The sequence below is a fragment of the Mauremys mutica genome, chromosome 1 (assembly GCF_020497125.1).
Source record: "Mauremys mutica isolate MM-2020 ecotype Southern chromosome 1, ASM2049712v1, whole genome shotgun sequence".
NCBI lineage: Eukaryota > Metazoa > Chordata > Testudines > Geoemydidae > Mauremys > Mauremys mutica.
The window spans coordinates 111,623,849-111,650,176 of record NC_059072.1 but is presented as its reverse complement, the minus strand read 5'-3'; the positions used below and the strand labels follow the sequence as shown (position 1 = coordinate 111,650,176).

The following is a 26,328-nucleotide window of genomic DNA, read 5'->3' as shown; positions in this document are numbered from 1 at the left end:
GTGCATTCTGGGCAGCTATCCCACAGTTCCCGCAGTCCCCGCTTCCCATTGGAATGCTGGGTAGAGCCCCCAATGCCTGCTGGGGGAAAAATGTGTCGAGGGTGGTTTTGGGTAACTGTCATCATTCAACCGTCACTCCCGCCCTCTCTCCTTGAAAGCGCCGGCGGGAACTCTGTTCGCGCACTTTTCTGGTCAGTGACGCCACAGCACTGCGAGCATGGAGCCCGCTGCGATCATTGCTGCACTTATGGCCGTTGTCAACTCCTCGCACCTTATCGAACACCTCTTCCACAGTCAGCTGCTGAGAAAACGGGCGAGGAGGCTCCGGCAGCGCGGTGCGGACGTGAAGTGTGAGAGTGGCACAGACCTCTCACAAAGCACGGTACGCCGAACCGTGGAGATTATGGTGGCAATGGGTCACGTTCATGCTATGGGACGGCGATTCTGGGCCCGGGAAACAAGCACGGACTGGTGGGACCGCATAGTGTTGCAGGTCTGGGATGAATCACAGTGGCTGCGAAACTTCAGGATGCGTAAGGGCACTTTCCTTGAACTGTGTGACTTGCTGGCCCCTGCCCTGAAGCGCCAGGACACCCGGATGCGAGCAGCCCTGAGTGTGCAGAAGCGAGTAGCCATAGCCCTCTGGAAACTTGCAACGCCAGACAGCTACCGGTCAGTAGCGAACCACTTTGGCGTGGGCAAATCTACCGTGGGGGTTGCTGTGATGCAAGTAGCCCACGCAATCGTTGACCTACTGCTCTCAAAGGTAGTGACCCTGGGAAACGTCCAGGTCGTCATAGATGGCTTCGCCGCGATGGGATTCCCAAACTGCGGTGGGGCTATAGATGGCACTCATATCCCTATCCTGGGACCAGCCCACCAGGCCAGCCAGTATATTAACCGAAAGAGCTACTTTTCAATGGTGCTGCAAGCACTGGTGGACCATAAGGGACGTTTTACCAACATCTACGTCGGGTGGCCGGGCAAGGTTCATGACGCGCGTGTTTTCAGGAACTCTGGTCTGTTTAGACGCCTGCAGGAAGGTAGTTTCTTCCCAGACCACAAAGTAAGTGTTGGGGATGTGGAGATGCCTACAGTGATCCTCGGGGACCCAGCCTACCCGCTAATGCCCTGGCTCATGAAGCCCTATACAGGCGCCCTGGACAGTGACAAGGAGCTCTTCAACTACCGGCTGAGCAAGTGCAGAATGGTGGTGGAGTGTGCTTTCGGACGTCTCAAGGGGAGATGGAGGAGCTTACTCACTCGCTCGGATCTCAGGGAAACCAATATCCCCATTGTTATTGCAGCTTGCTGTGTGCTCCACAATCTCTGTGAGAGCAAGGGGGAGACCTTTATGGCGGGATGGGAGGTTGAGGCAAATCGCCTGGCTGCTGATGACACTCAGCCAGACACCCGTGCGATTAGAAGAGCACAGCGGGAAGCGCTGTGCATCCGGGAGGCTTTGAAAGCTAGGTTCCTCAGAGAGCAGGGTAACCTATGACTGTCCAGTCTCTTTACAGAGAAGCTGAACCTGCCCCTGTTTCAGTTACTATTCACTTTTTTCAGCGGTTACATACCCCGTTCACCAGGTTTCCCCCCTTCCAACAGACGTTTAAAAATAAAGTTATTGGAACATTTTTAATTAACAAAGTTTTTTTACTAACGAATTCTCGTTCAAGGGTTCCAACAGGGACGCAGACTGTGGTGGGTACAGTGTGCAGTGATGTACAGACCGCTTCTACACTCGAGGACTGACAGGCTCCTGCTCCTACAGCGGTCTCTGGGGGGAGGATGGTTACCGGAGGGTGTGCAGGAAGGGGTGGGTTTGCAGGAAGGGGTGAGGGGTGTGTGGGAAGGGTGAGTAGGTGTGGGGGGATGATGGCTCTGGCTGGGGCTCAGGGCATCAGAGAGGTTCATGGCTAGGGTGGAAGGGCACGGTAAGGGCAGCCTGCCTTGCCATTTGTGGATGCCAGGCGCTCGGACCCTGGGGCAACATACACCTCCCAGACTGACCTGGGGCAGCAGACACCTCGCAGAGTGACCCGGGTGCCTAGTGACTGCACTCTGTGTGTGACCTGCTGTTGATCCTGCCCCCATGTCTGTACCCTGTTAATGGTGGCTGTCCTATGCAATTAACAAACCCCTCCCCCCCCCCCCTTCACACAAAGTCTTCTGCAAAGAAACATGACGGAAACAGTAATGAACAGCAAACTATTTTTAATACTCAACTACACAGTTGGGGGATGAAACTGGGATTTGGGATCGGGTGAGCCAGGAAGGCAAGCAATGCTCATACTTTAGGGAATGAGAGCTGTTTGGTACATGAGTGCTCTGCTGGGGTGGAGTGACAGTTTTCACGGCCCCTAGCACCCCTCCTTCTTGTGATTTTGGGTGAGGGGGGGACAGGACTTTGTGGCGGGGGAGGGCGGTTGCAGATACAGTTCAGGGGGGCTCTCTGCTCCTGCCTGCGGTCCTGCAGAACAGCCACAAGGCGCCGGAGCGTGTCTGTTTGCTCCCTCATTAGTCCAAGCAGCGTTTGAGTCGCCTGCTGGTCTTCCTACCGCCACCTGTGCTCCCGTTCGCTGTGTGAGCGCTGCTGCTGAGAGAGGGTCTCCATCCACTGGCTCTGCTGGGCCGCCTCGGCTCTGGAGCAGGCCATCAGTTCAGCGAACATCTCGTCCCGAGTCTTTTTCTGCGCCAGCCTCTGTGAGGGGGATGCCGGGGCAGTTCGGGAAAGAGCCGCAGCTGTGTGATGGGAAAAAGGAAGTGATTTCCTTCCAAAGATACATGTTTGCGAACACTGAACACAGTCTACTCAGTTTCTGTGAACAAGACCATACAGGGCACCTAATCTCATGTGCTCTCAGGACAAGTTCGAATTTTCGGCATTCGCTTTCATTGCCTGGGGTCTTGCACTGGAGATCGGACAAGCAGGGCAGGACAGCAGAATCCGTGTAGCAGCCAGGCCTGGTAAGCCGTAAACTTTAGGCTGCTTAACAGTTAATGGATAGCAGTGCCCTCCTGCTGCAGGCAATCTGGAAAGCATAAAGTCTGACCCTGTTCCAGCCCCTCGCGGCTGTCCCCGGGAAAGATCCCTGTATGCTTTTCCTCTGCAGCCTACAACACGTGGCTGTTAAACGACGGTCATTGTTATGCAAAGGAAAAGTCAAGCATTCACAATAGTAACGTTAAAGTAATTCCCCTAATTAGATGCAGCAGTCGCCGAGCGAGATCACCCTGAGGCGGGTCTCCAGGACAAACAGAGAGCGAATGCTGCGTGAATCCCTGCACAGACCAGGGCCCTATGCTGCCATGCTGGTCGAGGCGATGCTCCCATTATACCTCCTGATGGCCTGGCGCGGAAGAGTGTGCTTCCACGGAGCACCCAACAAGGCACCTCTCCCCAGGAACCTCCTGCGGAGGCTTTTCGAGTACCTCTCAGAGAGCTTCGTTGAACTGTCCCAAGAGGATTTTTGTTCGATCCCTATATGCATTGACCTTCTTTTTATATAGTTTTTATTCCTGTTTTGTTAAGAAATAAATGTTTACATGTTTATAGCACTTACCGACTGATCCTTCCCCTGATTCGGAGTCCGGGTTAACAGCCGGGGAGGGTTGGTAGGGGATCTCTGTGAGGGTGCTGAAGAGATCCTGGCTGTCGGGGAAAGCAGTATTGTAACCGCTGTCGCCTGCCTCGTTCTCCACAAACCCTTCCTCATCTTCCCCATCGGCGAACATCGCCGAGAAACTGCCCCTCGACACTATCCCATCCTCAGAGTCCACGGTCACTGGTGGGGCAGTGGTGGCAGACCCACCGAGAATGGCATGCAGTGCCTCGTAGAAGCGGCATGTCTGGGGCTGGGCTCCGGAGCGTCCGTTTGCCGCTTTGATTTTTTGGTAGCCTTGTCTCAGGTCCTTGATTTTCACGCGGCACTGCGTTGCATCCCGGCTGTATCCTCTGAGTGCTATGGCTTTGGAGACCTTCTCGTAGGTCTTTGCATTCCGTTTTTTGGAGCGCAGCTCCGAAAGCACAGACTCATCGCCCCACATAGCGATCAGATCCAAGACTTCCCCGTCAGTCCATGCTGGGGCCCTCTTTCTACTCTGAGATTGCATGGACTCCTCTGCTGGAGAGCTCTGCATCGCTGCCAGTGCTGCTGAGCTCGCCACGACGTCCACACAGGAAATGAGATTCAAAATGGCCAGACAGGAAAAGGAATTCAAATTTTCCCGGTGCTTTTCCTGTATGGCTGATCAGAACATCTGAGCTCAGACTGCTGTCCAGAGCGTCAACAGAGTGGTGCAGTGTGGGAAAGCTCCCGGAGCTAGTAAGTTCGATTTGCATCCACACCTAGCCTAATTCGACATAGTCATGTCGAATTTAGCGCTACTCCCCTCGTCGGGGTGGAGTACCGAATTCGAATTAAAGAGCCCTCTAGGTCGAATTAAATGGCTTCCTGGTGTGGACGGGTGCATGGTTACTTCGAATTAACGCTGCTAAATTCGAATTAAAGTCCTAGTGTGGACCAGGCCTAAGTATTTGCCTCAATAAGGTGAAAGCCCCTTCAGAAACATTCTCATGGTTAAGTTCTCACACAGACATCCAGGGCCCCTACCAACTGAATGACAATATATCAAAGTAAAAAGATCCTTTCCAGCAGCCAAACATTCCTTCAGGAGAAACATTCTGTAATTCTTAACATGTACAAGTCACTGTAGAAACAAATTTCAGTGCAGGATGTTTGTGAAACTGCAGAACCTGATACCTTATTATTCCACCCCAAGATAGAGATCAGAGATGCCCATAACAACAGCAGGCTCAAAGTGGGAGCATAAATCTTACATAGCCCACTACTGCCCCGTTGCATTGAAAATATATTTTTGAGAAGTTGTGTTCAACTCTTGTAATCAGAATACTCTAGCTCCCTCAGCACCAAGCAGAGAAGAGTGATCCCATGCCAAAAACAAGTTTCTGTTATTAGCTCCAAAAATTTCTCCCTCAACATTCAAGCCTTTTTTAACCTTGGAGAAAACTGAGTACTCTCATTTTGGCTTCCAGCAAAGAGAAAAGCTGTTACCTAATTTGAACTGCTTTGGAAACCCTGGCAAACAACCTACCATAAGAATTCATGGAAGAATAACTACAGGTGGTATGGTCATCTGGTCCAAATGCCTATCAACGACCCTGTGAGAATCATCTTCAACTTTGACCCAACGAAAGCAAGATGAAAAAGGACACACACACCGGAAGATCTAAAAACATGATGGTTGGACAACATCAGACCCCTGCCTGAGGACAGACCATAACAGAGGTGCATAATATGTACAGAGGCCTCTTGATTGTCCAAGCAACAGCATGAGAACTAACCAAGGTCTGTGGCTCTCCTCCAAGGTAAATTCTATATTAAATACCATAAAGCCAGCAATGATTGTGACCTGGAATGGATGTGCCATGTGTTTTCCTGCCAGAAGTCAGAAGTGACTTCTTCTGTATGAAGTGGTGGCTGTGCTGAAAGAAAAGGTTTGTGGCCAAGTATGGACACTACAGATCAGCAGAGAGGCTGAATTGTTGGACTGCCAGATTTGGGACTCATCATTACCCCAGATTCAAGAAAGACAGAAAGGGACTAATGACTAAGGAATAAAAATGTGGAGAGGGGGCTTGGCAGTTTGTAGTAAGTTCTTCCTTTGTAGAAATAAGATGCAAATTTTATACTGTCAGGGTAATTAATCACTGGAACATACCAAGGCTTGTTTTAGATTTTCAATCACTGAAAATCTTTAAATCAAGATTGGATGTTTTTCTAAAAAAATATGGCCTAGTTCAACCACAGCTATTTAACTTGAAGCAGGAACTAAATTATTGGAAGTCCTACAGCTTTCCTTACACAGGTGGTCGTACAAGATCACAGTGGTCTTTTTAGACCTTAAAATCTAGGAACTTCAGTTATTGCCCACCTACTGGTAGGCACTGAGCAGCACAAACAGAGTTTCTGCAGCTGTTACTCACCTGCAGGGGGCTCAGGGTTCATACAATACATGAATGAAAGTATATTCTCCTATGAAAGAAAAAAACATCCTGAAGACACCTTAAGGTAAATAGCAAACTGGCAAGCTCTCTCTTTACAGAAGTAAAGATTCAGCTCTCATTTTCATCTTCTGTTTACCTAGAGTTCACTATAGAAACTGTACCTTTCTTCCAGAAGAAAAATGCCTTTTCAATCCCACTAATTCACAACAGCAGCCGGTGTGTTACATTCAGATATGGGAAAAAAACGGTTACCCACCTTTTAGTAACTATTGTTCTTCGAGATCTGTTGTTCATGTCCATTCAAAGTATGTGTGCGTGCGCCGCATGCACACCAGCCGGAAGATTTACCCCTAGCAGCGCCCGTAGGGTTGGCCCTGGCGCCCCCTGGAGTGGCGCCACTACGGCGCCCTATAAAGGGGCCCACCAACCCTCCACCCCCTCAGTTCCTTCTTGCCGGCACTCCGATAGAGGGGCAGGAGGGTGGGTATTGGAATGGACATGAACAACACATCTCAAAGAACAACAGTTACTAAAAGGTGGGTAACCGTTTTTTCTTCTTCAAGTGGTTGTTCATGTCCATTCAAAGTAGGTGACTCTCAAGCCTAACCTTAGGTGGTGGGGTCGGAGGTCACTGCCGACTGAAGCACTGCACAACCGAAGGCGGCATCATCCCTAGCCTGGTGCGTGAGGGCATAGTGCGATGTGAACGTGTGCATGGAGGACCACGTGGCAGCTCTACAAATGTCCTGAGTCGGGATCTGAGCCAGGAATGCTGTGGAGGAGGCATGCGCCCTGGTAGAGTGGGCCATAACCGGAGGAATAGAGGTTTTGGCTATACGATAGCATTCCCGTATGCAGGCCACGATCCACGAAAAGATCCTCTGAGAGGAGACTGGGAGCCCTTCATTCTATCTGCCACCGCGATGAAGGGCTGGGTCGACCGTCTAAATGGCTTTGTCCGTTCAACATAAAAGGCTAGGGCCCTGCGGACATCCAGGGAATGCAGCCTCCGCTCCCTACCGGAAGAGTGTGGCTTTGGATAAAACACCGGTAGGAAGATATCTTGTCCCATGTGGAATTGGGAGACGACCTTGGGAAGGAAAGCCGGGTGAGATCTAAGTTGGACCTTGTCCTTATAGAAGACAGTGTATGGGGGTTTGGATGTCAGTGCCCTGAGCTCTGATACCCTCCTTGCCGAGGTGATTGCTACAAGAAAAGCGACCTTGTATGACAGGTACAGTAGAGAGCATGAAGCCAGGGGCTCGAAGGGAGGACCCGTGAGGACGGAGAGGACCAGGCTGAGGTCCCAGGTAGGAGCTGGTTGACGGACATGCGGGAATAGCCTGTCCATGCCCTTAAGGAAACAACCAACCAGCACGCTTGCGAACACAGAGGAGCCCCCTTCTCCCGGGTGGAAAGCCAAGATGGCCGCTAAGTGAACTCAAACCGAGGAGAGGGAAAGGCCCAACTGTCTCAGGTGGGGCAGATAGTCTAAGATAACGGGAATCGGGGCCTGCAACGGTTCCTGCCCTCGCTGACCGGACCAGATGGAGAAGCGTTTCCATTTGGCCAGGTAGGTGGCCCGGGTCGAGGGTTTTCTGCTACCGAGCAGCACTTGCCTGACCCGCTGGGAGCATTGCATCTCCACCGGGTTCAACCATGGAGCAACCAGGCTGTGAGGTGGAGAGACTGCAAGTTCGGGTGGTGGAGGCAGCCCTGGTCCTGCGTGATCAGGTCCGGCAGCAGGGGCAGCGTCAGGGGCGCTCGGGTGGACATGTGCAGGAGCGACATGTCCAATGTTGGCGCGGCCACACCGGTGCTATCAGGATTACATGGGCGTGATCCCTGCAGATCTTAAGAATTACCCTGTGTATCAAGGGAAATGGAGGAAAGGCGTAGAGCAGCCCTTCCTTCCACGACAGGAGGAATGCGTCCGACAGAGGCCCCAGGCTGTGGCCCCGGAGGGAGCAAAACCGCCGACACTTCCTGTTTTCCTTTGAAGCAAACAGGTCTAACTGGGGACGACCCCAGAGCCGGAAGATTGAGCGCACTACGTCCCGACGAAGGGACCACTCGTGGCCCCGGAAAGAGCGGCTGAGGGCGTCCGCCAGGCCGTTCTGTTCCCCCGGGAGGTAGAACGCCGTCAGGTGGGTAGCATTCTGAACGCAAAAGTCCCACAGCGCAAGGGCTTCCCTGTAGAGGGGAGAGGAGCGTGCACCCCCCTGTTTGTTGATATAGAAGACCGTTGACATGTTGTCCGTGAGGACTGAGACACATCTGCCGGCCAGGTGGGATTGGAAGGTAAGACAAGCCAGGCGAACAGCTCTCAGCTCCCTGACGTTGATATGTAACTTGAGGTCCTCCTGCGACCACAAGCCCTGTGTCCTGAGATCCCCCAAGTGCGCTCCCCATCCCCGATCCGAGGCATCCGTCACCAGGGAGAGGGAGGGTTGAGGGGTGGCGAAGGGAACACCCAAGCACACCTTCTGTGGGTCGAGCCACCATTGGAGAGAGCTCAGCACCACCTGGGGAAGAGTCATCACTGAGTCCAGGGGATCCCTGGCCGGGCGGTATACCGTCGCTAGCCAGGATTGTAGTGGGCGGAGCCGGAGTCTGGCATGGCTCACCACATAGGTGCACGCCGCCATGTTGCCCAACAGCTTGAGGCAGTTTCTTGCTGTGGTGGTCGGGGGCGCAGTGCAGACCGAGAATGATTTCGGACATGGACCGGAACCTGGACTCCGGAAGATACGCTCTGGCGTGTGTTGAGTCCAGAACCGCCCCTATAAATTCTATCCTTTGGGTAGGAGACAGGGTGGACTTGGCCTTGTTTAAGAGGAGGCCGAGCTTGAGGAAGGTCCGCCTGATGAAAAGCACCTGAGCTTCCATCTGCTCCTTGGAGCGGCCCTTTATAAGCCAATCATCTAAGTAGGGGAATACCTGGATACCCCGCTTGCGCAGAAAGGCCGCCACGACTGCCATGCACTTTGTGAAGACCGTTGGTGCCGCCGATAGGCCAAACAGGAGCACTGTGAACTGCAGATGGGCGTCAGCCACAACAAACCTGAGGTACCAACGGTGTCGGGGGATTATGGCAATATGGAAATATGCATCCTTTAAGTCGAGGGCAGCATACCATTCTCCTGGATCCAAGGAGGGAATGATCGAAGACAGGGAGACCATGCGGAACCTGAGCTTTTTCACAAACTTGTTCAGCCGCTGCAAGTCCAGGATGGGTCTGAGGCCCCCTTTTGCCTTCGGTATTAGAAAATACCAGGAGTAGAAGCCTCTGCCCCTGAGCTCCTGAGGAACTTCCTCCACCGCCCCTGCTGTGAGGAGGGACCGCACTTCCTGAATTAGAAGTTGCTCGTGAGAAGGGTCCCTGAAGAGGGACGGGGAGAGGGGCTGGTGGGGCAGGAGGGAGGAAGAACTGAATAGAATATCCCCTCTCTACCGTGCGAAGCACCCAACTGTCCGACGTGAATCGGGACAGGCATGGTAGAAGGGGGACTGACGTAACCCAAAGGTAGGGAAAAAATTATCCGTAGTCCTGATCGGTAGGCCATCCTCGACTGTACTATCAAATAGGGGGCCTAGGCCCCGACGACGGTCTCAGTTGGCCGGATGCCTGGCCGGAGGGGTGGTGTTGGTGGCGCCTCCGCCTGTTCCTGCCCCGTCTGCGCCCAACCTCTGGAAATTCTGAGGCTGGTAAGGGCGCGGGGCCGCTTGTGGCCTAAACTTCCTACGTTGGGTTGCCGGGGTATGCAGGCCCAGCGAACGAAGCACAGCCCTCGAGTCCTTTAGACTATGCAGACGCTTATCCGTTTTGTCCAAAAACAGCATCTGCCCTTCGAAAGGGAGGTCCTGGATAGTCTGCTGGACCTCAGAGGGGAGGCCCGAGACCTGGAGCCAGGCTCCCCGCCTCATAACCAGACCTGTTGCCATGGAGCGTGAGGCCGAGTCCGCTGCATCTAGGGCAGCCTGAAGGGAGGCTCGGGAGATTAGCTTTCCCTCTTCCACCAAGGCCAAAAACTCTGCCCTCGAGTCCTGGGGAAGAAGCTCGTCAAACTTCGACATGGCCGAATATGTGTTATGACCATATCGGCTTACGACAGCCTGTTGGTTGGCTATTCGTAGTTGAAGGCCTGCAGTGGAGTACACCTTTCTACCAAAGAGGTCGAGCCTTTTGGCTTCCCTGTTCTTTGGTGTCGACCGTTGGAACCCCTGACGCTCCCTTTGGTTAGCCGCGTCTACCACCAGGGAGTTCGGGGAAGGGTGAGTGTACAAATGCTCATGCCCCTTCAAGGGCACAAAACAACGCCTCTCTGTTTTCTTGGCAGTTGGGGCCAATGAGGCTGGCGTTTGCCATAAGGTGCGGGACGTGTCCTCTATGGTCTTGATCAACGGTAGGGCCACCCTGGATGGTCCCGATGGAGCCAGGATGTCCACTACCGGATCTACGTCCACCTCAATTTCCTCAGCCTGGATTGCGAAGCTCTGAGTCGCTCGCCTGAGCAGTTGCTGAGGATCCTAGTGTCTTCCAGGGCCAGTGCCATGCCCATGCCCGCCTCATCCAGGGAAGAAGAGTAGGAAATCACTTGGAGCGGCCCATCCTCCGGCGCTTCCAGCCCTTTGGGGTCCGGCTGCACACAGTAGCGAGGTTGCGGGGCCGGTGTCGGTTCCAAATGCGGCACCGCGGCTGGTACTGGGGTCGCCAATGAATGGCTTGGCGTGTCTGGCGGCACCTGTTGAGCACGAACCGTGGTCGCCGCCGGTGCCTGGCTAGGGGGTGCTGAACTCAGATGCGGCACACCCCTGCCCGGCAACGGTGCCGGTGGAGGAGGCAACTGCGCCGGGGCCATCGATGCCGAGGAGACCGAGGCCGACCTCGAGCGAGGACCAAACACCTGGCCCACCGATGGTGGTAGGCCCAGGGGGTCCAAAACGGCCACTGAGAGGGCGGTTGCCATTGCTGCTGCCACTGTGGTGGGTGCCGCTGGTGGCTCACCCCCGAAGTCGATCTCCTGCTCCGCGACCAGCTGGAGCAATAGGAGTCCGCCTCTGAGTCTGAGGTCTCTGAATAAGAGGACCTGAGGGGAGCGGCGACCGTCGTCACCGGGGAGTGGCGAGGAGGCGGGGAGCTGTCTCTCTGGTCCAGTGCCGCCCGGGTGGTGCGGGACAGAGAGGGAGGCAACAGCATGGCCGGCTTGCCCCTAGACTGTACTGGGGGACAAGCTATGGTCGGCAAATCCCTGCTACGATGCGGGGAGGCCAGTACCGGGAGTCTCAGCAGGTCTGAGGCCGCCTCGATTGCCTCCGGCGTCGAGGGGGGACGCATGTCTCCGCTAAGGCCCGGGGATGATGGTCGCTCCGGACTCAACTGCCCTCTCTCCGGTGCGGGAGTCGACGGAGCAGCCAGGGGCTGTAGCCCAGCCTGTCCACTTGTACCAGCGGACGGCGTTGGCCTGTGGAGGTCCTGGCGGGGGGATCGCTCCCTCACCAACCTCTTCTTTTTAGCGGGCACTGGAGAGGGCGAGCAGTGCCGCACTGAGGCCAAGTTCTTATGACCCGACTCCCTCCGGTGCCAGGTTTTAGAGGATTTGGGCTGGGCCCTAAGTCCTGATCCCGGTGCCGGGGCGCTCTGCACCGACGATGACGTGCTGGGCACCGCATTGGCCAGCTCTGGGTCCGAAGGTGGCTGCAAGGCAGCCTCCATCAGAAGAACTCTAAGTCTTTGTGCTCTGTCTTTGAGAGTTCTGGGACGGAAGCCCCTGCAAATAGAGCACCGGTCCCTTTGGTGGCTCTCCCCGAGGCACCGCAGACAAGCAGAGTGCGGGTCACTCTTTGGCATGAACTTTCCGCAGTCCTTGCAGAGTTTAAACCCAGGGGACCCGGGCATGCCCCGGCAGGACGACAAGTAGGTGGGGGAACCCCCAACAGCAAGAACTATGTACAACTAATCTAGATAGACTAACTATATACACAAACTATATAAATGAGGTTTATGGACACTGCTAAACTTGCTATCAGCAAGCGAAGTTCCAGCTAGCCATCACCGGCGGTAAGAAGGAACTGAGGGGGTGGAGGGTCGGCAGGCCCCTTTATAGGGCGCTGTAGTGGCGCCACTCCAGGGGGCGCCAGGGCCGACTCTACGGGCACTGCTAGGGGAAAAACTTCCGGCTGGCGTGCATGCGGCGCGCACACACCTACTATGAATGGACATGAACAACCACTCGAAGAAGAAAAGGTAGACACTGAACAAGCGAATGAACATGCCTGATATGTAACAAAGCAGACAAATTCCCCCACAGAACCTCTTTTCCCTGCACATGGCCACCAAAATCTCTCTCTGGAAGAAATTATACCATAGAAGGTAAGCAACAGTGAAGTATGGATGGACCAGCAGCCAATGTCTTTTACACACATCAGAATATCTCTTAACATGGGGCCTGGCTGTTCTTTCAGTCAGGAGATAAAGGCTTTATTTTGATGGAATATTGTATGTTCCGCAAGCTTAAATAACAGTATTCTAGAAATATTTTCATGTTTAAAAATTTGTACTGGGAATATTTTTCTCTCTCTCAACCTGTAATGTTAAATGCCCCAGTTACCATGAATACAAATGAACAGGCCTCAAAGGGAAAGAAAAAATTACTAAACTTCAATCCTCTGAAAATGTCCTAGTAACTCTGCTATGAATAAATATGCCATTATTTTAAGAATGGATTGCTTGGGTCCTTCAAGAGCTAGAAGCAAACAACAGGACCCATTAGAAATCTGGGAATCTCCCATTTCCAAACAATATAAAGCTCCCATTTCTATCCTTGCAGTGTTCTAAGAAATTAAACCTTAAAATCTGTCATTAGTCCAGGATTGAACAGGGACCATCCATGGGTCTCAGGGCACTGTGAGACTGCAGCATGGAGAAGATTCCACATTTGATGGGAAGGGAAGGAAGGAAATGTTTTGTCAGGTTGAGGGATTTTTTTTGTATTATTACGGTGTGAAAGTTTGGAAGGTCCCGACAGAGGTACTGATATATTAGTGGGCAGAGTGCTGACTAAGTAGTCAAAAGATACAGTACATGGTAAATATAATTTATCACATGCATATCAACACTATGTGCAAAAACATACATACAACTTGAACAAACCACGCCTGCCAGTAGTCAGTGGGCTGAAGAGACAAAAAGCTCAGATTTTAAACATTTGATCACTCAAGAAAATATTGCAATTTTACTCTTTTGGTAACTTCAATTAAATATTTGTATTGGTTAAGAAGCACTGCATGTTCAAAAACCATCTGTTGATTACATGTGCACTTCAATATCTTGGTTGCGCTGACAGACAGTGCATCCAGCCTGAAAGCTAAAATTTGAAGCTGATTTGAAGCTTCAGAGAAGCATGTGGGTAGCACAGAAACAGCAACATTATATATCTATCTCTATATATATCTATATAGAGATAGATATATAGCCACATTTACATGCCTTTTCCAAATTTGGCGCTTAAGGAAAAACAGCATTTTAAATAAAACTTATTTTTTCACTGCAAGTATATTATCTGCTTAATGTCTCCATTTGATTGATCCTTAATGTTCCAGGAGAGGCAGCATGCTATCCAACCTACCCACTATTAATTTTTTCTATAAATGATGTCTAGATTCAGCAATGGTCTAAGACCACCTAACCACATATACATTTTGTAAAGATCGACATGATCATGCTTCCTTACAAAGATTCAGCATTGCTATTAACTGTAACTATGTCAGAGAAAAAAGGAAATCTTAAATTAGAAAATCAATTCTGCTTGACAGAAGTCTAAAGGCCATAGACTTATGGATTATTTTATTTTTTTAAAAAACATCTTCTAAAACTAAGGTAATTTAACCATCCCTTATGTTCAAGAAAGATGAAGTGTCAATAAAGGATATCAACATAGTAATAAAATCTATCCAGGGACTATGTGGTATGCATGTGAAAATAAAAAGATATATTCATGATGGAAAGGGCAAGGAGACTTCAAGATGACCTTAAAATGATGGCATAAATCAGCCAGTCTTGGCTCCACAAGCAGAGCTGGTGCGTACAGCTGGATTTGTCCTTAACTAGATTCTGTACAAAATTTAAGCTCTACCCCTACCCACACAGAATCTGAGAGCTTCATTAAAAAGGGTCTGTTGAAATACAAGTGTTGACATTGAACAAACCAACTTCCGCAACCTTACTGGAAGATAATGTAAAGGGGAACAAATTAAACAAAATTTTATTAATGCAATGGACAGATCCCAGCTGCACAGATCACAGAAAAATCCCTGGTCCAGAGCCTAAAGAGAGAAATCTGTTTAATTACAGGAAATCCTATTAAACTGATCTTCCTTATAAAAAGTGAAATGACCAACTCCAGAAGGCTATAGAGAATATAATGAATGCAGAGTTTAATTAGGGCATACTGCTAGCTGACTATAATCTATTAATTAGCATTCCCAGTTTCTACATCTCATTGCATGTTTCACTTTGCTTTTAAATTGCACCCTTCCTTTTTTGGACCAAAGTTATACAATCCCAGCATTGTGATAATAATTACAGTGGGCGCCTAGGGAAGAGAGTCCTGGCAATAACCTTAAGTGTTTAATTAGGGTGCTGGTGAGGGGAAGGAGGGGAGAAATGATGTGGAAAAAATCAGTGTTCTCCAATCTCTACATATGTTCTTTATAATATAATAATCTACTGATTGTTCCAAAGAGTTTGAGTTATTGAACAAGCCAGCCATAGGCTATATGTTGCCTTCAAGATTTTCATAATGAATGGAAGTTCAGAAACATCAAATCTTGAAATAACTCACTTTAAACCACGCTGACCTAGAAATAGAAAAGAATGCATCTTAAACATATGCCAGTCACCTTATTTTTTGTGGCACTTTCCCCCATACCCACCTTCCAAAGCTAAAACAAGGATTGGATAAAGGAGTGAGTATGCCAGTAGAGCTTCAAGGCTCTAATCACATCTGAAGTAGAGCAAACATTTTCTTTAAAAGTTGTGAGATGGATGAAAATTCAACAGGGAAATATCCTGATTGTTGTGAAAAATCAAAACCAGATTAGGGGTAAACTCTGGGACTGCACACAGGACTGGTTTGCCACGTGAAAAAAAAGGGTTTTTCTTAAAGGAGAGGACGGATGGTTCCCCAGCTCAACTGGCTAAACTATTAGCTAGAAGGTATAAAGGAAAGCAATCAAAAGGGATGGAGGTTATTTGCTCAAAAGGAGGAACAAAGACTTCAGAACTAACATGAGATTCCAAGGAGATACCTCTGGTCTCGCTGGTGTGGGTTTAGATGGGAAGCTACATTGAATTCTTTTAACTAGAGAGTGAGAGCTTACTTTAAAGTCCTCGACCTAACCTGTTGTGATAATTAGGCCTACAAATTTACCCTAATTGTAAACTCAACAGTAAAAAGTAAGTGAAAGTTCATAGTGTCACAATAACCTATAATAAAACTGCTGATGGGAAAAGTTGCAAAAGGGAGACAGGAAGACTGAATTAGGACAAACCAACAGGCCTACAGGTATAATTCCTGGACTGTAATTCCTGGACTGTAATTCCTGGTAAATAACAACACTGTCAGACTGAAAACCGATTAACCAAAATTAGTATGTAGGAAATCAGGCCTAATAGGTGGACAAAATAATGAGGGGAACCCTTTTGGCGTTCTTAAAAAAAAAAAAAAAAAAAAAGAGAGACTGTAGGAGAAAAATTGGCTACTGAAGTGACCTTCATAATCATGGCTGCCATCTCCACCCCTGCTCTGGGCACCAGTCCTTCATCATCCTGAGAAGTGTCCGCACCAGACTGGGCCAGAGAAAGGGAATCAAATGACATTATCACTTCCACAAGCTCCAGCTGAATCCTGAACACCACTGGGATGTGAGACTGTCTCCCCCAACCCAATATATCCTTTTCCTTCCCTACCTATTCTTTACTTTCCTATCTCTCTCCTATTTCATGCCGTCTAACAAGAGTCCAGTTTAGTCAGCCAGGACTGCATATTTTACAGCACTACTGTAAGCCTATGACCAGAAAGAGGCAGCTAAAAGCTAAACAGCTTGTCTCCCTCAGCTTGTCTCCCTCAGCAACAAAAGCTAGCCCAATAAAAGATATTACTTACCCACCTTGTCTATCTAATGCCTGGTCTACACTAGTGGGGGGGAAATCGATCTAAGTTACACAATTTCAGCTCTGCGAATAACGTAGCTGAAGTCGACGTACTTAGGGCTTGGCTACACTTACAAATTTGCAGCGCTGCAGCAGGGTGTGAAAACACACCCTCTCCAGCGCTGCAAATTGCGGCGCTGCAAAGCGCCAGTGTGATCAAAGCCCCAGCGCTGGAAGCGCGGCTCCCAGCGCTGTACGTTATTCCCCACAGGGAGGTGGAGTACGGACAGCGCTGGGAGAGCTTTCTCCCAGCGCTGGTGCTTTGACTACACTTAGCGCTTCAAAGCGCTGCCGCGGCAGCGCTTTGAAGTGCTAAGTGTAGCCACAGCCTTAGATCTACTCACTGCGGTGTCTTCATTGCGGTGAGTCAACAGCTAACACTCCCTCATTGACTCTGCCTGCGCCTCTCGCTCTGGTGGAGTACCGGAGTTGACGGGACAGCACTCGGCGGTCAATTTATTGCATCTAGACTAGAGGCGATAAATCGACCCCCGCTGGATCGATCGCTGCCTGTCGATCCTCCAGGTAATGTAGACAAGCCCTCTGAGACTGTCAAACAAAATTTCCTTCTAAAATCTCTTTCCAGCTAAAGGAAAAGGGAACAGGGGATGCTGTTAAAATGAAATCCTTATTTAACACTTTACATTTCAAATGCTTTAACTGTTTTTCCTTTTCTGCATCTTTAATAAAAGTTCAAAAGTATTTTTAATTATATGTTAACCATAGTACTAACCAGACTGAGGCCTCTGTATACCAAACCCCAAACCTTGTTTAAAACTGTTTAACGTTGGACAGTGAATGGCTTTTGTTAACACCTCTGGCCCAACAGAACAAACCCTAATGCCCCCACGGGTGAAAATTTGCTCTTTATGGGTGCCAAAAGAAAAATCTAGATTACTAAAATTCTCTACCACTGATTCACTTTATAGCTGGACAAGTCATTACAAATGAGTAAAATTACAGCACAGAAAGTTTAAGGTACAGTCAGCCCTACTAAATCAGAGGTCAACAGTTGTTAACAGGGTGATTTAGTTTGTGTAAACATGAACAGATTGCATTATCACACTAACAAAACAAAAAACAAAATCACATCTATGTCATAAAACACCGATTGCAGAAGGTATCAAATAAGCACAACTCTCTGTAAGAAGCCAGATTAAAGCAGAAAGTTGAGTTCTAACTTCTTGGAGGTAAATGATGCATCTAATCTTGTCAGGCACGCCAGCCTAGTCTACACTACAAGTAATACTCAGTTGCTGACAACAGGTGCAGCTGAACAAGTGCTGAATAAAGTATAACAGCAAGCATAGCCAAGGACAAACTGTTCAGCAACATTTCAGCAATCCCCAGACCTGCAATTTTTAGCCAGTTTCTAAAATGATACCAAATACGCTTTAGCCTTAGCTTCACTTAGACAATGTTCAGCAGCAGTTCAATGGTACCCTCTGTCAGCAACTGATATATTTTTAACACATAAAATGCTTCAGATATTACAGGAATAAGCACTATAGAAATATCAATAAATATCAATAGAGAATAACCTGATATTTAAAGGGAAATAAATTAACTGGTTAATATCAATCCACACCCAAATACTACATAACACACAACAGCACATCAAGTGACCCATGCTCAGAGGGCTTGGAATTCTGCTAGCATAACTTTTGTTCAACAAGTGGCATTATGGTTTGAAAATACATTTTTTTTAAACGTATTCCATTACCTTGGGAAAGCCCCCAACCCATTCTACCTAACTTAGAGGTGGAATCCAGTGTAGAGTCCAAGAGTAAAACAGAAATAACCCACAGATTCAGTCCTACTCTCTCCCATCCAAACCATATACACACACAGTTCAACAATGATCTTGCATAACTTACCTGGTTTTCTTCCTGCACCACTCTATACTGCTCCTTCCAAATGGTGATTTTGGAAGCTTCATCTTTTCTCAAGGCTCTCTCCTTCTTTAGCTCGGGACTCCAGAAAGTCTTGATGCTGTTCATGGAGGAGCTCAGCTTGCTTTCTTTCACCTCCACATCCTTGCGCAACAAATCATTTTCTCGTAGCACCTCTTTGAGCTGTGTCTGCAGATCCATTATAGTGTTATCCCTGGCCTGGCGCAGTGAGTGAGGCACAGTGGATGCCATGCTCACTGGAGGGAGGTGGTGGTCTCCAAATGCAATAGTATCACTGGCAACCCCACTACTGGCAATATTGGGGCTGCTACCCATAGCAGTCATCCTAACACCATAAGGCAGCCGCCCCCCAGATCGTCCAAGAGTCATGGTGCTTTTAGGGGTGTCAGCACCCACGTTCTCATGGTCACTTAGATACATAGGGCCAGATGTGGCATAGGCAGCATTTAAGGATTGAATATTTTCCATGGAAAGCGTTTTCCCACTCCCACCCCCAGCACTGCTTCCAGAGCTCCCACCTGTGCTGTTGGTTCGACGATGACCCAAGCGCGGTGATCTTGGCAACCTTGGTGAACGCCCAGGACTCTGGTTGCTTGGTTCAACCTTACCAACTGACCGAGCACTTCCATACATGATTGAACTGGTGGCGTGAGGTGACTATACAGGTATCAAGCAGGAATGAGATAGAGATACTGTGAGGTTTTTCTGTGGTTGCAAGTCAGCTTAAGGCCAATCACAATTTATAATAGATCCAGTTGTCCATTTCTGAAGTCACGTACTCATGGTGTTTGAGATCATATCTGTATCAATTAAAAAAAAAACATATTCAATACCCAATATCTCAAAAAAAGAAAAATAATAAATAACCTCCTTCCATTTTGACCCACCACAAGCGGAAAGTGTCCTCTATTAGTTACTTCCCAATTTCTCCATAATACTTCCAACTACTTGCAGCTGTCAAAAATGCAACTTTTCAAAACCTCAAGAATCAAACTTAAAGAGAGTTTTATGATTATAGGCTCTTTCTCTACGTTGTCGTCACTGAAAAATGACAAACCTAACAGAGACGCCTCCATCATTTTTCAGATCCTTTCTTTGCCTATGGCCATGGTCTAAACTCCAAAAGAACAATCTAATCTTTTCCCCCTTTCAAATTGCTCCCCTCCCTCCCTAAACTGTAGCTTCTGTCAGGAAACTCAATTTCATAAACAAATTTGAACCCATTTGACATGTATGAATCTTTCCCAGGCAAGTGCCTCAGCTTTTGCAACTTGAGATTTCATTTAAAAATAAAATATCTAGACCCCTTGGCTGTAAAAATGATCCCCCAAATATGAACCCAGTGTAAACTAATACAGTGCCGTTTTTCTAAATTCACTTGCAGACAGTTCCAGGGCCTCGGTCACTCCTCAGAGAGGCTTTTCAGTCTACACTGCTGCCATTCAGAACTCTGCGGTCAGCAGTGATACTGACAAGAGTCAAGTCGTTGCTGACAGTGAAGCTCTAAGCAGCAATAGATGCAGGCACTAGAACTATTATGCTGTGAGGACTCCCTCCACAAACAACAAGGCATGACAAGAACAGCAGATCCCCCATTATCATCCTTGGAGCAACTCAGGGAAAGGGGAGAATAAAGCCAATAGTGTTCCTTTTTCCTTTCAGCAGCTGTGAGGAGACTGCAGAAAATGTAGGGAGTGATATGTTTTGTGATGACGTAATGTTTTTGGGTGACCAGATGGAAGAGACTGATAGGGTAAGTTAAGAGAGAGAATATGGTACTAAAGGAGATGCTTGGATAAATGGAAAGAGAAAAAATTATAGGTGAGTTACAAAACATAATATGGGAACAGGTAACAGGGTAAAGGAAGAGAGAAGAAAAAATTGGGAACATACACTGAAAACACTGCAAAGAAGATAACAGTTTCTGGTTTAAGGGAAAGAAGAAAAAAGTGGAGTAAAAGCAGAAAAAGGAACAACAAAAAACAAGAGGCAGTGAATCACATTTTAAAAATAGAAAGTTAAATGACAACGTACAAACAGTATACTGCTGTTTCCTTTATATATTTCAGAAGGTGCAATAGCACAGGAAATTTTCACCTTACTGTAGGGACTGTTTTTCAAGTCCTGTTCACTAACTACTGCTACCAAAAATTGTAAATAGGTGTGAAAGTATTTGTTCACTTGAACCCTTTCTTCAAGAAATGATCACAATGTATCTAAACAGTTGGCTGATGCACTAAGTTTGGCAGCAACACTGCTAAAGCTTACTTTAAAAGCTCAGGCACAGAGACGTGAACTCAGTTTATAACACAGTAAGCTATTTGGCTACCAAAACCAAAACACAGTAGCTCACAGATTTTTTAAGTCAGGAATTAGAGATGGCAAAGTCTTCTTAGTTCACTTATTCCCACATGAGTCAGAGGAGGATTCTTCCCTTTCACAGTGAAGTGTACAGTGTCATAAAATTAGGCTGACCAACTGTCAAGAGACTATGCTCTAGATCTTGAAATAAAACAGCAAAGTAGCCAATTTCTTTGAACAAGAACTTGACAAAAAGTCAGTTTGATTAAGTCATCCTCAGTGTCTGGACTACTAGTTTGTTCATTCCTGCTCTGCCACACTGGATAAGGGCATGCAAATCAGATTGTACTATTTCCAAAACAGTATCTGAAGCACATTCATTGAGGGCTTATCCACATGAGGCCTCAGGAAAATTAATTCAAACTAACTAAAGGTGTGAATTTAAAGCAGATTAATCAAATCACATTAAATGTGTGTGGACCCACTCATTCAGAATTGAAATGGCTTTAATATGGTTCATCTGAGCTATACCTAATTAAGGCCACTTAAGAGTATGGGACAAAGGCCAGCATTTTGCAGTGTGGATGCAGATGAAGTTCAGGTCACCAGATTCAGGTCTGGAGATTCCACCAACACTATCCCACCTCTAGAGGTGTTTTCCCCAGCCCTTCCATCCCAAACCTTCCCACTCACTTCAGAAAAGCCAGAAGAAACCACTTGGTTCAAATGTAGCTGCTCAGCATTTAACCCTTCATTTACACACACACGCACGCACAGCTCAACTGGAAACTGTTAACCGTTGTGTGTACTACCTATGGCCAACAATAAGAAAAAGTCCTGCATCAAGCATGTTGCTAGCTGGCCGGAACACAGATGGATTCTGGTTAACCTCTGGCACAAAGCGAGAAAGATATTCAATTTCACTAAGAGTACAAGAAATGATCAGATCTACAAAGCTTTATGTGAGCAGCTGGTGGTGTTGGGAATTGATCAGACCCCAGAAAAATGCAGAAAGCAAATCAAGTGGCTGAAGACAAACTACTGCAGGGGTCGGCAACCCAATAAGCACAGGACCCACCAAGGTAGAGGAGGAACTTTGTCACAGTAATTAAAAAGCACAGGAAGGACATCTAAAGGAGGAGAGGGGCTAGGAGAACCCAGGGGAAGTCAGGTCTCTGGCTGATGAGATCACTTCCTCTCCCTGGAGAAAGGGCTGAGGTTGAAGGACACTGTAAGCAGAAGTGCTGCAGGCGGATTGTGAGGATGCCTTTGTGGTGGCAACATAAATAAAAACTTAGAGAGGTGTTGACAATCAAGAGGCATCCATGACTATCTGGTAATGACCCCACACCAGGAGAGGAGCTTGCTCAGTTACAGATGTTGAAATCATTTCAATGTTTTGTACATGTACCTCACCATGATGTGCGAAGGCTTTCAGTGTTTTGTATGTGAAGAAAATAAAGCCAGATGATAAAGGTATTATGTTTTGACCTCGAGTGAAAGCAGCCCCTTTGACAGAGGAGAAAATGTAAAAAAAATTTCCACTGTCAATAATGTACTATATATTTTTTTCTTTTCAAGGCACTTTGCACAGGAAAAACATGCCACCGCAGCCTGGGGGAGATTCACCTATTGCAGGCAAGGAGAAAGAGTCTAAGATGAGTTGAAATGGGAGAGATTCTAGATAAAATGAATCAGCAGCTAGAGTTCCAGAAGGATAAGGATGCAAGAAGGGTGGAAAGAGAGAGAACAGCTGCACAGCATGAGGAGAGACTAATGGAAAGATTCAGGCCAGTTTGTTTACCTGTTGCGTCAGCAGGTTCGGCGGATCGCGGCTCCCACTGGCCGCAGTTCGCTCTCCCAGGCCAATGGGGGTGGCAGGAAGCTGCGGCCAGCACATCCCTCGCCCGCGCCGCTTCCCGCCGCCCCCATTGGCCCAACACAGCAGGTAAACAAACTGGCCCAGCCCGCCAGGGTGCTTACCCTGGCGAGCCGCGTGCCAGAGGTTGCCAACCTCTGAACTACTGCAAAGTCAAAAATTCAGAGCAACTCTGAAATACCCATCTTCCTGTCCCTTTCACAAAGAATTTGATGGAATACTCAGAATTGTAACAAGCAGTGGGCCCCACAGTGAGGCATAACAATCTGCTGAGCAAGGATGGCACCCTTATGATCTCTGAGACACAGACACTGCCACAGGACAGCCAGCCATCAGATGCAGTGCAAGAGGTGACACTGGTGCTGAGACGAGTAACTAAATAGCTATGCAGCTGGAGCAGCTACAGCAAATCCTGGGTCTGTAGTAGGAGGCGCTGTTTGAGGACGGCCCTGGGCAGTGGCCCACTACAGTTAGATAGCGGGTGGAGTCCCAGGGGGCAATTAGGGGCAGGGATCCCGTGAGGGGGCAGTCAGGGGACAAGGAGCAGGGGGGTTGGATGGGTGTTGTGTTCTGAGGGGGGCAGTCAGGGGGCGGGAGGTGGGAGAGGTCAGATAGGGGGCAGGGGCCAGGCTCTTTGGGGCATCACAGCCTTCCCTACCCGGCCCTCCATACAGTTTTGCAACCCTGATGTGGCCCTCGGGCCAAAAAGTTTGCCCACCCCTGGCCTATAGCATTCTGGGGTAGCCAGCTTCCAGATAGGTATAGATACCATGGCCTCCCTCATGTAGATGATGTGGTGCTTGGGGTTGGGGCAAGCTGCTCCAAACCTCAAGGAACATCTGCTTCTTCATATGAAAGTTACGGACCCGCTGTTGGTCATCCCAGGTCCACATAATAACATGATCCCACCAGTTCACACTTGTGGCCCTGCTCCAGAAAGGCCAGTCTACACAGGGGAAATCTGCAGCTAAGGCAACAGGCTTGAGTAGCATTAGCTGGATCACAACTGGCATGGCAGTACCCACCTCCGAAAGGTGCCTTTGGTAGGTCAAAAACCTGCCGCTGAAATGTCCATGAGCACCTCAGAGATTCCATGTGTGATTCCAGAAATAGAACTGACAGAGAGATGGGGAAGTTCTTCCAGTGGGTCAGGATCCATGTTGGGACAAGATCCTGGCTCTGACTGCCAGGAGCACGTGGACACAAAATGGCTCAGCTGGATGTGTTGGCAGGCTAAAACCACACAAAACATTTCCAATCAACTCCTGCAGGAGGGACAGACAAGTTCTCCCACAAAGAACCAAGCCCTAGAGCAAGTACAGCTGGTGAAGGCACTAAGAATGCTGGGATATGATGGTATATGCCCGCAGAAGCTGAAGTTCTGACTCAACTCTGCATAGTGCAGTATGAACACACCGGCAAAGTTGAGAGACCTGGGTTTCCAAAGCAATGTGAATGCTGAAGCGCAAGGTTGGAAACACCAAATCTGCAGACCTGGGTCATACAGATCTGGGTTTACTATGCTATGTAGACATACCCTTAGGGCTCATCTACAAAGCGGGTTTAACCTGAAGCTTTTTGATGAGCGTCAGGTAACACACGCATATGAGCCGCACCAATAGTGTGTATATGGAGCACACGTGTATATGGTTCCATCTTTCAATTTGCATAGCATGTACACACAACAGCTTGCTGCATACTGAGGACAAGGTATTCTCTGAGCATCCCACGGACCTTTGCTTCACTACTGAGCAGTGTGCATTCTGGGATGTTTCTTGCTGTGAGTTGTAGGATTCAAAGCAAGAAGCTAGGCAATCTCATATTTTTTTTAAAATCCCATGTTTCCACTGTCCCCATCCCACACTTTCTTTCTGGGTGGGTTAGCCCCATTTTCAAGTTGCTGTCGGTCAGCACGGACCAAACACTGCTCTGCACCACTATGATAGCGATCACAAAATACATAGAGGCTGCCTGGGCTCTATTTAAGCTCTGAAAGCCAAATGAATTTGGCTTTGAACTTTCCCCATCACACCACGAAGCACATGTGGCAGCAGTGGCAACAGCTCCTCCAGCAGTAGAAAGATTCAGAAGTGGAGAAAGCAGGACAGGGACCATGAAAAAGAGGACACTGAGCAGCTGATACTAGAAGACTGGGTCCTGGAGTAATTTCACACAATGCAGCACCATTTCTGGACTCAAGAAACTAGTGTGGTTTGGTGGGAAAGGATTGTTTTGTAGATATTGGATGACCAGAAGTCAAGAGAGAATTTCAGGATAGGAAAGGAACCCCTTTTTTGAGATGTGCAGTGAACTGACTCCAAAGCTGCAGTGACAGTACCAACATCCAGTGCCACACACCTGTGGAGAAACAGATCACCACTGCCATCTGGAAGCTAGCCACTCCCAAAAGCTACCAGTCCATAACCAACTAATTTAGTGTGGGGAAATCAACCGCTGGGTCTATTGTCATGCAGGTGTATCATAGCATCGAAAAAATACAGTAACTCCTCACTTAAAGTCATCCCGCTTAACACTGTTTCGTTGCTGATCAATTAGGAAACATACTCATTTAAAATTGTGCAATGCTCCACTCTTACGTTGTTTGGCTGCCTGCTTTCTCCACAGCTGGCAGCCTCCCTACAGCACCCCCCCACCCCCCAGCGCCTCCCGCCCGCCAACAGACCCCGCAGATCAGCGCCTTCCCCCACCTCCTGCCGGCGGCAATCAGCTGACTTGCAACGTTTTGGAGGCATGAGGGAGGGGGTAGGAGTCAGGACTAGGCACGCAGGCTCCCCCTCCCTCCCAAACGCAGCAAGCCAGCTGATTGCTCTAAGTAGGAGGGAGGAGGGAGGACTTGGCCTGCCTCCCCCCACTTCCCTCCCGAACGTGGCAATCAGCTGGCTTGCCGCGTTTAGAAGGGACGGGAGGGAGGGGGAAGGAGCCAGGACGCAGCATGCGAAGTAAAGGGGGAGGAGGTGGGGGGGAGAAGAGGAGGGTCAAGGGTGAGGGCTTGGGGGAAGGGGTGGAGTAAGCGGGCTGAGGGTTGAGCCCCCCGCCCCTGATGCTTGCAGAGTAGGGGAAGCTGCCCTGGAACCTAACCCCCCCTATTTACATTAATTCTTATGGGAAAATTGGATTCACTTAACATCATTTCATTTAAAGTCACATTTTTCAGGAACATAACTACAACGTTAAGTGAGGAGTTACTGTACTGTTGCATCAGGTTATAAAGGTTGGTAATTCTCAGGAGATTGTGTCTTTCTGTATGCATGGTATTCCCAAATTGTATTGGAGCAGCTAATGGCATTATGTACCTATAAATTGTCACATCACTATAGCACAGAATTTATAAACAGAAAGGGTTATTTCTCCATAGTGCTCCAAGGGTTGGCTGATCACTATAGCAGGTTTACAGACAAATGCAGGGTGGTCTGGAAGGTTCCACAATGCTAGGATCTTTCAGAACTCAGGTTTATTTATATTAATGGAAAAAGGAATATTTGCCCCCAGGATCACTGTGGACATTAATAGTGCAGAGGCTGCTCCAGTTATCTTAGGAAATGCAAAATAACCTCTGCTTCCCCGGTTAATGAAACCATTCTCAGGCCACTGGGATGGAAGGAATTTTTTTCGACTGACTCAGCAGGTGCACAGTAGTAGTGGATTGTGCATTTGGCTGTTTGAAAGGAAAGTGGTACTGTTAGTAGAATAGATTGGAATGTGTTGTTTTTTTCCTGTTGTTTCCAACCAATATAGCACTGTTATTTTATTATTGGTGCAATTAAAATGTAATTTTTAGTACAAAACAATACATTTTAAAACAACTCTATTAACTAACAACTGTAAACAAATCTTTACAACAGTGAAGCTAAAACTGAAAGTACAACAGTGCACTAAAGGGCAGAACAAAATTATGGGGGAAAAGGAACGTTAAAGTGACAGGCAAGTATATGCTTTGCCTGCGCCTCTTCCTGTTCATGGTACTTCTGGG

At 48.4% G+C, this 26,328-nt stretch overlaps 1 protein-coding gene across 8 annotated transcripts in view; it reads right to left on the bottom strand.

Moving 5' to 3' along the window:
* Window positions 1-26,328, bottom strand: part of ERC1 (ELKS/RAB6-interacting/CAST family member 1) — a 578,436-nt gene that overhangs the window by 534,371 nt on the left and 17,737 nt on the right. For all 8 annotated transcript variants that reach the window (XM_044991188.1, XM_044991177.1, XM_044991167.1 and 5 more), the window contains exon 2: window positions 18,122-18,957. In XM_044991188.1, the coding sequence (XP_044847123.1) occupies window positions 18,122-18,790 (669 nt within the window). In that variant the 5' untranslated portion in view covers window positions 18,791-18,957. The remainder of the gene's footprint in view (window positions 1-18,121; window positions 18,958-26,328) is intronic.